This window comes from Lathyrus oleraceus, chromosome 3 (assembly GCF_024323335.1).
Source record: "Lathyrus oleraceus cultivar Zhongwan6 chromosome 3, CAAS_Psat_ZW6_1.0, whole genome shotgun sequence".
NCBI classification, from domain to species: domain Eukaryota; kingdom Viridiplantae; phylum Streptophyta; class Magnoliopsida; order Fabales; family Fabaceae; genus Lathyrus; species Lathyrus oleraceus.
In genome coordinates, this window is record NC_066581.1 from 350,584,894 (window position 1) to 350,599,627 (window position 14,734).

Consider the following 14,734-nt stretch of genomic DNA (forward strand, 5'->3'; position numbering starts at 1 on the left):
GAAACGCTTGAAATGCCTTATTGATACCCGCTTGATGATGGAGGCTTATACTAGGAAAGAAAGGGAGATTATTTTCAGTAAGTTTTGGAAGTTATTGGCCTCTTTGCATTCAATTTCCTTACACTTGATGTGTTTTCGTTGATAATGATCATGTGCATATTCGATGAAGGATGAAGTGCCGCTCCATCTTTTAAGGTGGAAAATACAGCCAATATGAACTAATGCATGACCTTCTACTACTTTGGAGCCTTTTGGAAGTATTGCGGCTTTGAATGCTCTTCAGAGGCCGCAAAGTGCTTCGGGTCTTCCAGCCATTTCATTGTCGAAGGGGTCGGGCCCATACTCCTCTAGAGATCCCATAGTTCCTCATTCAAAGGAGGATTGCTCGTATTTGGCTAATCTATCTGGACATACCCTAGAGGAAATACTGGAAACTCTAGCGCGGTATACTCATAGCACCTCTACTACTTTGGCCCTCGGTTGAACCGGTCGCTATGATGTTATTTGGTTTGACCAGGAACATGAGGAAAAGCATATGTTTGAAGAAAGTGTTTACAATTTGGGGGCTTAAGCAGAATACACACCTGCATGAAATACAAACAACTTCCAACTCTCTTATTAGGATATGGGACGTCCCTCCCCCTCCCCTAATCTCCCTAGTTCTCTTGCCGACTAGGTAACTCATTTGGTAAGGAGTGTGGCAAGGAAGAACAAGTTTCCAACTTATGCCCTTGAAACATTAAAGTCTATCCAGGAATCTCTTTAGGAGGCTCGAGGAGAGCTAGAGATTTTGCGTCTTGAGAATGCTTTTTTGACTCAGCGATTGGTCGACTATACGACCGTTAGCCTTGAGGCAGTTTTGTAGTCTTTTCAGAATACCTTGTAGAAAGTGGAGGATTTTTACCATCCTTTGTATGTTTCGAGGGAGCAATTTTGGTCAGATCAAATGCTCAAAGATAAGACGTTGTCTCATTGCTGGGGTAGCCCTGTCACCCTCCCTTTTTATATATTATATGTAAAGTATGTTTTAAATGGAAAATATATGTGCATATATTTATAATGAAGTGTTCTTTTACCTACATGGGGTATATTTATGTGATCCCAAGTGCATAGCTCTAGATTTTGTGAAAACTTACAAGGTCTTTCTTAGAAGTTTATTGGACATATCTATGGTTGTTCCTGGCCAAAAGTTAGCTCCCTCTCACCCGACTAGGTGAAAACTCAGTCAGAGTTCGAAGTGTGGCCAACCCAGTACGACCTTTGGAGAAGATAGATATTAGGGGGGTGAACGTCATTTCCTACGGGGAGTTGATTTTTTTAGTTGCAGGCGCAAGAAATTTGCGCCAACACCTCTTATTAGGGGGAAATGATTGTTGTAGTCGCACGCGTAAGGCATTTGCGACAACACCCATGACTATTAGGAATTGATTGTTTTAGTTGCACGTCTTAGGCGCTTGTTACATCACCCTTGAGTTTTTCCCTTTGACCATACCCCAGACTTGTTGTTATTGTACACAGTCACAAAGAAATGAATATATCAAAACTTGCAATATTTCATTCATATTTAAGAATTACGCTTGCATAAGAGGAGAGTGCAGACATAATGTGTAATATAAATAATAAGGAAACATAACTAGGCGGGCTATCCATCGCTTATTCTCCTTGTATGCTTTCATATTACTCAGCCACATTTTAGAGGATGGATGTTCATGCTTCTGAGTTGATCGGTTAGGAAAGCCATGTTGATTTACATGGCCACGCCTTCTCCTTGGTATTATTGGAGCGCTTGATAGATTCTCTTTGCTCCTTTGAGATTGAAATTAATGGTGACTGATTCCTCTTGAAGATTATGGTACTTGAGCTTGAGGTGGACCGACGAGGCCCCGACATCCAGAATGGCTGTGAAGGGTCTTTCCATAATACAGTTGTAGACACTCCTGCAAGGGACGACAAGGAATTTCAAATTGACTATTTAAACATCCTTCCTTTTGCTTACTGATATCATCAGCTTAACATACCACCACAAACGGGTGGTCGTCCCGTTGAATGCCTTCAAGCCTGAGTCTTCATACGACTATAAGCTTCCTCTTTCAAGACCCTTCTTTTCAAACAACTCCTAATACATGATACCATAAGAGTTGTCGTCGACAATCAAGATGAGGAAGACATCAAATTGTCAAATTGTAATTGTCATCACCAATGGGAAGATTTCATTCAGAGTACCTCCCACCTTCTCAGAGTTCTAAAATCCTAGCATAGGCTGGTCTAGAGTTTTTTCCGATATACTTCCATCTTTTTTATGGACGACTAACATCTCTACGACATTTCTCTTCATAGTTCCCTTTGATAGGACATTTGCTCATAACACTCCTTTGGTGATGGTGCAAATATACTAGCGCTTACCTTTGTTGGCCTCTTTATATTCGCCATTGGTCCCCGCGTTGGTAGTCTTAGAGGGAGATTTCCCCTTGGATGACTCCTCCTTTTATCTTTCATCCTTTTAGGTACTTAGCCAATCGACCTCTCTTATTCAAACCTTCAATGACATCCTTCATCTAGATGCGTTAGTTGGTGTTGTAGTCATGACCTTTATGAAAGTGGTAGTACTTTGACTTGTCAGTCTGAGACGACTCTCTGATGGGAAAAGTGGGTATAATCCCTCATTTCCAGAATTTCGTGTTAGCACAATCTTGGTAGATATTCTCCTGTGATGCATTCAATGGTATGTACTTGTCGAACAATTCCTATATTCCATGGTCATACTCATCCTTTCGCTGATGGACATCCTTACTTATCGGGCGACTAGAGTTGGTGTTGGCAGAGTCAGGATTATCGAACTGTGTGTTCAATGTTTCCTCAAGGATCATGTAAGGTTGGGCCATGCTCAGGATTTCCTGAGTGATCCATGCTTCTTTCCTACTTTTCTCCCTAGCTTCAATATGAAGGAATGGTCATGTAGAAGGCTATTCTCGAAGATCAAGCACTTAAGGTCTTCTTTGGCTCCCTCTACTTCAACAACAAATTGTGTAAATCTTTCAATATAAGACCGCAAGATGTAATTCTTCCCTTGAATGATCCCGCTCAAAGTAACTACCAACATCAGCTTCCTTTTACGGGCGGTAAAGTGAGTGGTGAATCTTTTACAAAAATACGTCCATGATTCAATACATCTATCTGGAAGGCCGTTGAACCATATCATGGCCGACCCTACCAGAGTCAGCGTGAAGAACTTGCATTTGAAGGCTTCATCGATATTGAAGTAATTCAATCGATCATTAACAAGCTGCACATGCTCGTTCGAATCTCCCTTTCTATTATATTCATTTAGCTTGGGAGGCTTATCCATGAATTTTGGTATTTTTCTCTCCAAAATCCATGCGCACAAAGGATGTTTCTATTGATTCTTCTATGATTGATTTTCTGCCTGGTCTAGGGAAAAATCTTGGCTTCCTAGATCTCCCTCGGTGCTTCGGGGAGGACTTTGGCGTTTCTTTCTCTTTTGTTAATTCTTCAATTTAGGAGCTTCATACTTCTTTGTTACAGTCAGATTAGGGATGGTGGTTTGAGTTCTCCTTGATTTAGCCTCTTAAATGGTGTTCCCTCATGGAGACATATTGTGGAGGTTTTCTTCGAGGCGAAGCAACCTTTCCTCTATTGCTTATGAATTCTATTGTTGAACGATGTTGTACATGCTATTTAGGAACTTGTTGGTGGCTTGCAATCCAAGGTTAGCACACAATAGTTGGGAACTAGGTAAGACTTCAGGTTTTGAAACTAGAGGGGAAATCAAAGGTTCAATCCAAGGAGCTTAGAAAGATCTAGCTAACTAAAGAGCTTGGACCAAATATGGATGTAATGAAACCTTTTTTTCCTGGATTTCAAATTCCATGTGGAGGAGGTGGAGGTGGTTGATTGATTTTTGCTTGAGCTACAGAAGCGGCATCGACAATGACTTATTGCACAACAGCAGAGCAAGTAGCTTTAGATCTAGCCATTACTTAGAAACGTAGACATAAGGTATTTGGAACTTCTAAAAATCAAATTTGAAATGCTACTTGATTGAATCAAACACGAATGATCATCGTGTTCAATTTTGAGTCTTGATTCATTGACTTAAGAAGGTTCCAAAATGATGAATCGAATAGCGAACGTGACATTGCGGAAAGCACAAGAATCAAAAGTTGTTTCCCACAAACGATGTCATTGTTTCGTACTAGAACCAAAAATGGAGTGAGGATTAAAGATAATTGTGGATTTGAGCTTCCGACGTGGTGAAGAGGGGGTTGGCATGTAAGGTTAGCAGTCTAACATTCGAGTTAGTATGTGATGGAAAATAGTGAATTGAAATTGAATTTGAATTTGAATTGAGTACATGAAATAGAGCGCTCTATATACATAGTGGATAGGAAATAACAAACAATTATTTGTTAGACGCATATTGCGGAGATTCGTTTGAAAACAATATAGTCAACCTTGAACTGTTGTATTTGGCATTTGATATCATGGAGAATTTATTTTGATTGTATTAGTCATCGCAAAGTGACATCTTTTGTACATGATAGTAAAAAGTACAAAAAAAAAACATAATGTTTGGAAAAACATATTGTAAATCGATCAATCAAACCAAACCAAACCGATTAGTTTAGTTCGGTTCTATTTTTGAAAATTAGTAAAAACTGAAACATACCAAATTGATGAAGGTATCATTGATTTGGTCCAAGCTCTTTGTTACAGTCAGATTAGGGATGGTGGTTTGAGTTCTCCTTGATATAGCCTCTTAAATGGTGTTCTGTCATGGAGGCATATTGTGGAGGTTTTCTTCGAGGCGAAGCAACCTTTCCTCTATTGCTTATGAATTCTATTGTTGAACGATGATGTACATGCTATTTAGGAACTTGTTGGTGGCTTGCAATCCAAGGTTAGCACACAATAATTGGGAACTAGGTAAGACTTCAGGTTTTGAAACTAGAGGGGAAATCAAAGGTTCAATCCAAGGAACTTAGAAAGATCTAGCTAACTAAAGAGCTTGGACCAAATATGGATGTAATGAAACCTTTTTTCCTGGATTTCAAATTCCATGTGGAGGAGGTGGAGGTGGTTGATTGATTTTTGCTTGAACTACAGAAGTGGCATCGACAATGACTTGTTGCACAACAACATAGCAAGTAGCTTTAGATCTAGCCATTACTTAGAAACGTAGACATAAGGTATTTGGAACTTCTAAAAATCAAAGTTGAAATGCTACTTGATTGAATCGAACACGAAGGATCACCGTGTTCAATTTTAAGTCTTGATTCATTGACTTAAGAAGGTTCCAAAATGATGAATCGAATAGCGAACGTGACATTGTGGAAAGCACAAGAATCAAAAGTTGTTTCCCACAAACGATGTCATTGTTTCGTACTAGAACCAAAAATGGAGTGAGGATTAAAGATAATTGTGGATTTGAGCTTCCGACGTGGTAGAGAGGGGGTTGGCATGTAAGGTTAGCAGTCTAACATTCGAGTTAGTATGTGATGGAAAATAGTGAATTGAAATTGAATTTGAATTGAGTACATGAAATGGCGCGCTCTATATACATAGTGGATATGAAATAATAAACTATTATTTGTTAGGCACATATTGCGGAGATTCGTCTGAAAATAATATAGTCGACCTTGAACTGTTGTATTTGGCATTTGATATCATGGAGAATTTATTTTGAATGTATTAGTCATCGCAAAGTGACATCTTTTGTACATGATAGCAAAAAATACAAAAAAAATATAATGTTTGGAAAAATACATTGTAAATCGATCAATCAAACCAAACCAAACCGATTAGTTTAGTTCAGTTTTATTTTTGATAATTAGTAAAAACTGAACTATACCAAATTGATGAAGGTATCATTGATTTGGTCCAAGCTCTTTGTTACAGTCAGATTAGGGATGGTGGTTTGAGTTCTCCTTGATATAGCCTCTTAAATGGTGTTTCGTCATGGAGGCATATTGTGGAGGTTTTCTTCGAGGCGAAGCAACCTTTCCTCTATTGCTTATGAATTTTATTGTTGAACGATGATGTACATGCTATTTAGGAACTTGTTGGTGGCTTGCAATCCAAGGTTAGCACACAATAGTTGGGAACTAGGTAAGACTTTAGGTTTTGAAACTAGAGGGGAAATCAAAGGTTCAATCCAAGGAACTTAGAAATATCTAGCTAACTAAAGAGCTTGGACCAAATATGGATGTAATGAAACTTTTTTTCCTGGATTTCAAATTCCACGTGGAAGAGGTGGAGGTGGTTGATTGATTTTTGCTTGAGCTACAGAAGCGGCATCAACAATGACTTATTGCACAACAACAGAGCAAGTAGCTTTAGATCTAGCCATTAATTAGAAATGTAGACATAAGGTATTTGGAACTTCTAAAAATCAAAGTTGAAATGCTACTTGATTGAATCGAACACGAAGGATCGTCGTGTTCAATTTTGAGTCTTGATTCATTGACTTAAGAAGGTTCCAAAATGATGAATCGAATAACGAACATGACATTGTGGAAAGCACAAGAATCAAAAGTTGTTTCCCACAAACGATGTCATTGTTTCGTACTAGAACTAAAAATGGAGTGAGGATTAAAGATAATTGTGGATTTGAGCTTCCGACGTGGTGGAGAGGGGGTTGGCATGTAAGGTTAGCAGTCTAACATTCGAGTTAGTATGTGATGGAAAATAGTGAATTGAAATTGAATTTGAATTGAGTACATGAAATGGCGCGCTCTATATACATAGTGGATAGGAAATAACAAATTATTATTTGTTAGACACATATTGAGGAGATTCGTTTGAAAATAATATAATCGACCTTGAACTGTTGTATTTGGCATTTGATATCATGGGGAATTTATTTTGATTGTATTAGTCATCGCAAAGTGACATCTTTTGTATATGATAGCAAAAAGTACAAGAAAAAAAATAATGTTTGGAAAAACGTATTGTAAATCGACCAATCAAACCAAACCAAACCGACTAGTTTAGTTCGGTTCTATTTTTGAAAATTAGTAAAAACTGAAACATACCAAATTGATGAAGGTATCATTGATTTGAGCATTTTTTGATCAAAAATCGGTATAAACTAAAAGATAATATATATATATATATATATATATATATATATATATATATATATATATATATATATATATATATATATATATATATATATATATATATATATATATATATATATATATATATATATGTATGTATGTATAAAATAAAGATTTCAAAGATGATTTATGTTAGGTCAAATATTATATTCATCTAAGTCCCACATCGAGTAGTAGGAAAAAAATAGAATTTGGGTATTAATCTAAATAGAGATAGTTAGTTTTAGTTTTTTACACAACAACAAGATATAATCTTTTGGTTGTATTGGAGATTTGGTTAGTTGTGCGTGTTTTCTAATTTTCCGTTCAAAAACAGTTTGTTGAAAGGGTTTGCAATTTTTTCGATCAAAAATTGTATTTGAAAGAGGGGTTTACAAATTTTTCGTTCAAAAATTGTAATTCAGAGAGGGTTCACTATTTTTCCGTTCAAAATTTGCAGTTTGAAGGGTATGCAATTTTCTCTTTAAAAAGTGAAATTTAATGAGAGAGTTTGTAATTTTGTTTTGTAAAGATTTGAAGTTGAATAATGAATTTGTGAGTTTTGTTTTTGAATTTTTTTTCTTTTTCTTTTTTTGAAGATATGCTTCCGTGTGCGTAGAAATTTGTATTTTTGTTATTTTTCCAACAACTGCTATCAGAGTCAGGTTCTCATCAAGGGAGGAATGAAGAATCGAAAAAAATTATAATCAAGAGAGGAAGAAGACAAATAGATTGAAGAGTAATAATTTTACAAATGTGACTAATATTTATAATTATAATGATTGTTTTGAAGATGAAGTTGAAGACAAAGTGAAGATATGTGAAACTTTGGGTGAATAGATGATTTATTGAGTCAATTAGTATGTTCATCTAAGTTCCACACCGGGTAGTAGGAAGAAAATATAATTTGAGTATTAATATAAACAGAGATAGTTAGTTTTAGTTTTCTACATATAGTTTTTTGAGTGTATTGAGAATTTGAGTAGTTGTGTGTTTAGAGAGGGTTTTCTATTTTTCTGTTCAAAAATAGTTTGTTGAGAGGACTTCCTATTTTCCCGTTCAAAAATAGTTTATTGAGAGAGTTTTCAATTTTTTCGTCCAATAATTGTAGTTGAGAGAGAGGGTTTGTAATTTTTCCGTTCCAAAATTGTAATTGAGAAAGAGTTTATAAATTTTCCATTCAAAAATTGTAATTGAGAGAGGATTTACAATTTTTCTTTTTAAATATTGCAGTTTGGAGGGATTGTAATGAGAGAGTTTGTAATTTTTTTTTGTAAAGATTAGAAGTTGAATAATAAACTTGTGAGTTTTATTTTTGAAATTTTTTGCTTTTCTTTTTGCATGCTTCCACGTGCGTAGATTTTTGTTGTTGTTATTTTCCAATAATTTCATCCTACCCCGTCTTCATGTTTTCAAATTTTGTCATGAAAAATTAAATTCTTGACATACGAACTTTCAATGTACCTTCATAAGTAACTTCAAGAGTCTTTCAAACTTCTTTGGCACTGGTGCAAGTATTAATGATTATGAAAATATTTTTGTCAACTACATTATAAATTGTATTAAGAGAAAGAGAGTTTCCAAGCATTTATTCGTCTTCTACTATTGTCCAATCCTTTTCAGACTTTACAATTTCAATATTGTCTTAAGCCATAATCATTGGAGGAGTCCATCCTTTTATGCCTGATTTCCAAGTCTTAATGTCCATTAACTTGAGAAAGACAACCATGTGAGCCTTTCAATAATCATAGTTTGTACCATTAATAACTGGCGGTCGATTCACAAATCCTCCTATTTTAGCATTGTCCATTTTGAACATAATGTAGAAAAACTTGGAGCTTATCCAACTAGAACAAACTACATGTACTGATGTCAATTGAAATTTTATTTGAACAGTAACAAGATATCACACACAATGTTCGAAACAATGTTATGAAATAACTGTTGAGGGAGTTTTTCAGTAGGGAGCATTGAAAATTGCGAGACTTCTTATTTTTGGAGCAACACCTTTATGAGAGACACACTATATATTCACCCAAAACCTTAAGGTGATAGGTGAGTGGGTTCTGTCACTTATAAATGCTCAAGTCTCCATATTTTCAACCAATATGAGACTATTACCCACACTACTCACACTTGATACATTCTTAACACTCCCTCTCAAGTGTGAGTCCATAATGCTCCTCCTCAAGTGAAAGCTATTCTTACTTCCACAAACTCTTGTACCGTACAAAACGTCTCTTAGTCACCACACTAGTGCCATTGACACTATTCAACGAAACGTTTCTTATTCACCACACTGGCGCCGTTGGCTTTTGATGCAAGTAAGTCGATCCCTTTCTCGAACCAAAGGCTCATGATACCATTTATTGGGGGAGTTTCTCAATAGGAAGCATTGAACATTATGAGACTTCTTCTTTTTGGAGCAACACCTTTGTGAGAGACACACCACATATTCACCCAAAATCTTAAGGTGATAGGTGGGTGGGTTCTCATAAATGCTCAAGTCTCCACATTTCCAACCATTATGAGACTATTATTATCCACACTACTCACACTTGATAAATTATCAACAATAATAACAATAAATAAATAAGATGAACAAGTAACATAGATAATTGTTAATCCATTTTGATGCAAAATTACCTACGTCTGAAGGGCATCAGTCTAATGAAAGGAAATCCTCAATATTCAATAGTATACAACGGTCTAATCTGAGCTCTTCTAGACCAGTGTCTTTTTTTCTAATACTATTAGTGAATTTTGATCGAGACTCCCCTTGAATATGAGACTCCTCTCACTTTCACTCAAACATTCTCCAAAGTGTCTACATTATTACAATATTATGAGATGCGATAAATCATAATTACAATTAATATCTTTCTAACTTAAGAAAGACGCACAAAATAGGGTATTACAACAAAAAACAAAAGACTTAATGAAAACAATAAAAATAAAAAATTTGATTCTTCAAGATCCGAGTCTTCAAATGAGGAGAACCATCTCCTTAAATAGCAACAACATTCAGCGAAAAAGTCCAATAGAAATTTGACGTGGATTCTAAAAAGTGTAAGATGAATATATCTTAATTAAAATCAATTATTATTTTGAAAAACTCAAATCTAATTAAATATTTATTTGACATAAATAAGAATTCTAATATCTTCAACAAATTTAAAAAAAAAATCTTTTTCAAATAAAAATACGACATAAATCAATCTCTGAATGAAAGAAAAACAATCTTATTAAAAAGATATTCAATCAAATAAAGAATGAGCATCAAAACAAGACAAAATGTCTCATACTAAATTTAAATATCTTGATTCATATGTTGACTAAAAATTTGTTAATCAAATGTAAGGAGAAAAAAATTATAAGAATATGTTATTATAATATTTATTACGATTCTGTCAATAGAAAGTAGTAGACTCAATCACACCATGTAGTGAATCAATATTGATTTTAATTAAAGTTAATTAGGATGAGCTTCTTTAATTTATCTGGGGATCTTCACTTATGGTGGTATTTTTCAAAGATTACATCGGTAACTTTATTGAGGCTTTTTCTCATTTTTTAGGTGTCTCATTGATGAACTCTCGGAAATTATGTCAATCACTGAGTTCCCAAGTAGAAAGATCGAAAGCATCTTTGGTTAGAATCAGACTTTATTGTCGTTATTAAGACTTTCAACTCTTCCTTTAGGGCGCCTTGACATGTTCGTACTAGATGAGTCAATTGTGTTAACATAATAACTCAAATGTCTTTTATTGTCTCTCTCATATTTATCGAGAAGAAAATACCTCTACACATTCCCTCGCTAGTTTAGATCTCACCATTACTTATTCTATCTTCTTCGACAAGTTACTCTTATTTTTTAGAACAGATTTTATAAAGAATATATTAAGTTTACTTTATTTTTTCTTTCTAAGTTTATTAATTATTGAGAGGGTCCCCTATTTTTTATTTATCATCTTTTTCTTTATTGAAATTTTTCAAGCTGATTAAAAAAAATCAATGTTGGATTTCAAATTGTAAGGGGTTATCCACATATAACATCTTACATGTCTGAAATGATTAACATTAAAAAGTAAAAAACACTAAAAAGTTGAACGTTTTTACACGTGGCACTTACAGCCACTTCCAATAATGCAATGTGTAACAATTATTGTTAAGATCAGAATGTGCACTGGGGATAATCTAACTCTTGGAATGTTTATCAAGACTTTTTGTTTTCTTTTTTAATTTGCTCAAACCATTTCTGAAAATAGTATGAATTTGTACTGATTACTACGGAGGAAGACTTTTAAGTATTTTAGTTTTTTTTTATTTAAAATATTATTGGCTATTATTATTTAAAAGAAATGAATTATTTCATTACTATAACTATATATACTTAAAATATATAAATCACAAACTATAAAAAAACATAAATCCCAAATTTCAAAAACTAGAGAGATTTATTTAATATTTATACATTCAACATTATAATAACCCAACCCTTTTTTCTAAAGAAACCTCACCAAGATATTAAAATTATTATTAGAAAACTCATAAAACACTCATAATTTCAATGTAATATAATATACTCATTCTAACTATATTTTCCAACTTATATAGTGGTTGCTCATTTTATTTTATTTAATATACACATTTTTTTCTCTTCATTTAATACATATATTTGCCAACAACTACACTTTTACAATTAATACTCCAATGTGCAATGTGTGAACTAGACTTTGGTCCTTTGAATCCAATGTGAAAGGAAAAGAAAGTAATAAAATAAAAAACTTGTGACGAATATAAATGTGCTGTCACTATCTTAGCCAAATAAATAATCATTATGTGAACTTCATTGGTCACTATTTAAAATAATTTAATGCAAATATTGTAACATAATATCTCTACCACAAACCAATAATTCTTCCATCTATAAATACTCTTTCTTGCCTCTCATTTTTTCTCCCCCTTCACCTCTCATCTTTCTTCAACACCATTCTTAAATACTCTTTGTTGTTTCTTATAAGGTTTTCTTCTTGAAATGGAGTATGAGAATCGATTCAGACAAGCTCAAAGACAAAAATATGATTGTCTTCTTTTTGGTAAAACTAAAAAAAGAAGCATTATTTACATAATTGGAAACTTCATATAGTTATGATTTTAACTTGTTTATGTGTTGCAGATTTAGATGATACTTTGTATCCACTAAGCTGTGGTATTGCAAAAGCATGTGGCCAAAACATTAAAGGTAATAACTATGAAACAGAGACTCAGACACATCAAATATGTTTTAAAAAATAAATAAATTGAACGTAATTATAAGTGTCAGTGTCATATGAGTACTTGTTTGGCACTGACACATATTTTTCAGAGGTGTGAGTGTTTCGGAGGACCGGTTATATTTTGTTGCTACATGTTTTGTTGGTGTTGACTAATGTTGTTTTATATGTACTATTGATTTATAGACTATATGGTTGAGAAGCTTGGCATAGACAGAAACATAATTGATGACATGTCAAACCATCTTTACAAAAACTATGGAACAACTATGGCTGGTTTAAGGGTATGTATATGATTAAAGTGAAAAATGGTATTTTCATAATTAAGTGATGATTTCACAACAAATTAATAATCTTTGTTTTTTTGGACAATTTATAGGCAATTGGATATGACTTTGACTATGATGAATATCATAGTTTTGTTCATGGAAGATTACCATATGAGAATTTGAAACCAGACCCAGTTTTAAGGAACCTCTTGTTGAGTCTACCTTATAGAAAACTAGTAAGTTTTTTATTTATTTTTTATTTTTTAAAAATATTCAAATTTAAGTATTTGAATCAAACCATAGAAAATAAATGAAATTTTATTAGAAACCTAATTTATTTTATTTAATTTTATTTTCCCTATAGATCTTCACAAATGCAGACAAAGTTCATGCAGTTAAGGCACTAAGCAAGCTTGGATTAGAAGATTGTTTTGAAGGAATTATATGTTTTGAGACACTTAATCCTATCCACAAAAACACTGTATCTGATGATGATGAAGATGACATTGAGTTTATAGGTTCAAAGAGAACCACTCACACAACAAGTACTAGTTCAAGTAACTTGCAAATATTTGACATTATTGCCCATTTTGCACAATCCAATCCAACTCAAGCTTTGCCAAAGACACCAATTATTTGCAAACCTTCAGAATTTGCCATTGAGTTGGCTCTCAAGATTGCTAATCTGGACCCACAAAGAACCGTAAGTAAAATTCCGTCGTAAATTGTGGTCACAGTCACAAATGCATTGATATCATAAAGAATCACAGTTATATATAACTGATTTAGTCTCGTTGTAATATATACAACGTGACAATGACATAAAACTTTTCATCCTCCAACCTAGATTGCGGCCGCACACTTTTTATAACCTACTCTTAATTATTTTCTATTTTTTCTTGTTTCTTTTTAATATTTCAAAACCCGTCATAAATTGTGAAATTGTGATCACAGTTGCGACTGTATCACAATATTTGATATTATAAACAAGAATCACAGTCAAATGTAACTGATGTAATTTCGTTGTAATATACAACATAAAACATTTTACGATAGAACCTAGATTGCGGCCCGGACTTTTCATAATCCTACTATTAACTATTTTCTAATTTTTTGTTATTATGTCATTTTTAGTTATTCTTTGAGGATAGTGCTAGAAACATACAAGCTGGAAAACGTGTAGGACTTGACACAGTGTTGGTAAGTTAACTATTAATTTTTGTTTTATGTATGAACTAATTGCCAAATTATTGATATTGTGTTATAATTATATACCAAACAACTCTAATTATTGATTGTTATACATCATCTTCATATAGGTTGGAAAATCACAAAGAATTAAAGGTGCAGATTATGCCTTAGAAAGCATCCACAACTTAAGGGAGGCAGTGCCAGAATTATGGGAATCAGAACTTAAATCAGAAGTTGCTTATCCTAGCAACCTTGCTGTGGAGACATCTGTGACTGCTTAATTAGAATTAATTAACTATTTAATTACAAGGAATTAAGCCACTTAATCATTGATGTCAAAAACAAAAACAAAAAATTCAGAAGAAAAAAAAAGAAAAAAAAAAGTGATTCCCTTTGTTGAATTGTAGTAATTGTAGTTGATGTAGATGTAAATGTTTTAATGCTATTATAATAAAATAATATAAATTTTATGTTTATGTTATGATCACATGATAATAATAAAAAAATAATGTTGATTACTAAATTTTCCTTTTAGGCTTTTTCGTACTTATGCTCATGTAAGGGACCAATAATTTTGTACATAGCTCCAAAAAGAGGAAAGAACCAACAAAGGGTAAAAGTAAATGAAAACTCAATTATAAGAAACAGTTCATTAATCATCTCGAAACAAGAAAACAAAAATTGGAATCTAATTATATTGGCATTGTTCACTAAAAACAAATGCTTTTTTGAATAGTAGTTTTTTTTTTTGGATTGATATGATGTCATTTTATAGTATATAATACATATGTCAATATCATATAAATGGCATGGAACCAAAAAACATTGAGCCTCACATTATGAGAGAGCCAAGCATTGGTTCTAAGTAAACCTTTTT

The 14,734-nt window shown here is 33.3% G+C and overlaps 1 protein-coding gene across 1 annotated transcript; it reads left to right on the forward strand.

Moving 5' to 3' along the window:
* The first annotated feature begins 11,984 nt into the window (after window positions 1-11,984).
* Window positions 11,985-14,380, forward strand: LOC127127621 (uncharacterized). Its single transcript, XM_051056869.1, has 7 exons — window positions 11,985-12,220; window positions 12,301-12,366; window positions 12,584-12,681; window positions 12,777-12,902; window positions 13,031-13,369; window positions 13,801-13,866; window positions 13,986-14,380. Exons 1-7 carry the CDS (start codon window positions 12,160-12,162, stop codon window positions 14,136-14,138), a joined length of 909 nt encoding a protein of 302 aa, XP_050912826.1. The 5' UTR covers window positions 11,985-12,159; the 3' UTR covers window positions 14,139-14,380.
* Window positions 14,381-14,734: the final 354 nt, after the last annotated feature.

What these genes read in the sequence shown, in the direction of transcription:
- LOC127127621 (XM_051056869.1), top strand. Translation starts at nt 12,160, where the DNA reads ATGGAGTATGAGAATCGATTCAGACAAGCTCAAAGACAAAAATATGAT. An exon ending in ATATGATTGTCTTCTTTTTG is followed by an intron (nt 12,221 to 12,300) that starts GTAAAACTAAAA and finishes TATGTGTTGCAG; the next exon opens with ATTTAGATGATACTTTGTAT. An exon ending in CAACTATGGCTGGTTTAAGG is followed by an intron (nt 12,682 to 12,776) that starts GTATGTATATGA and finishes GACAATTTATAG; the next exon opens with GCAATTGGATATGACTTTGA.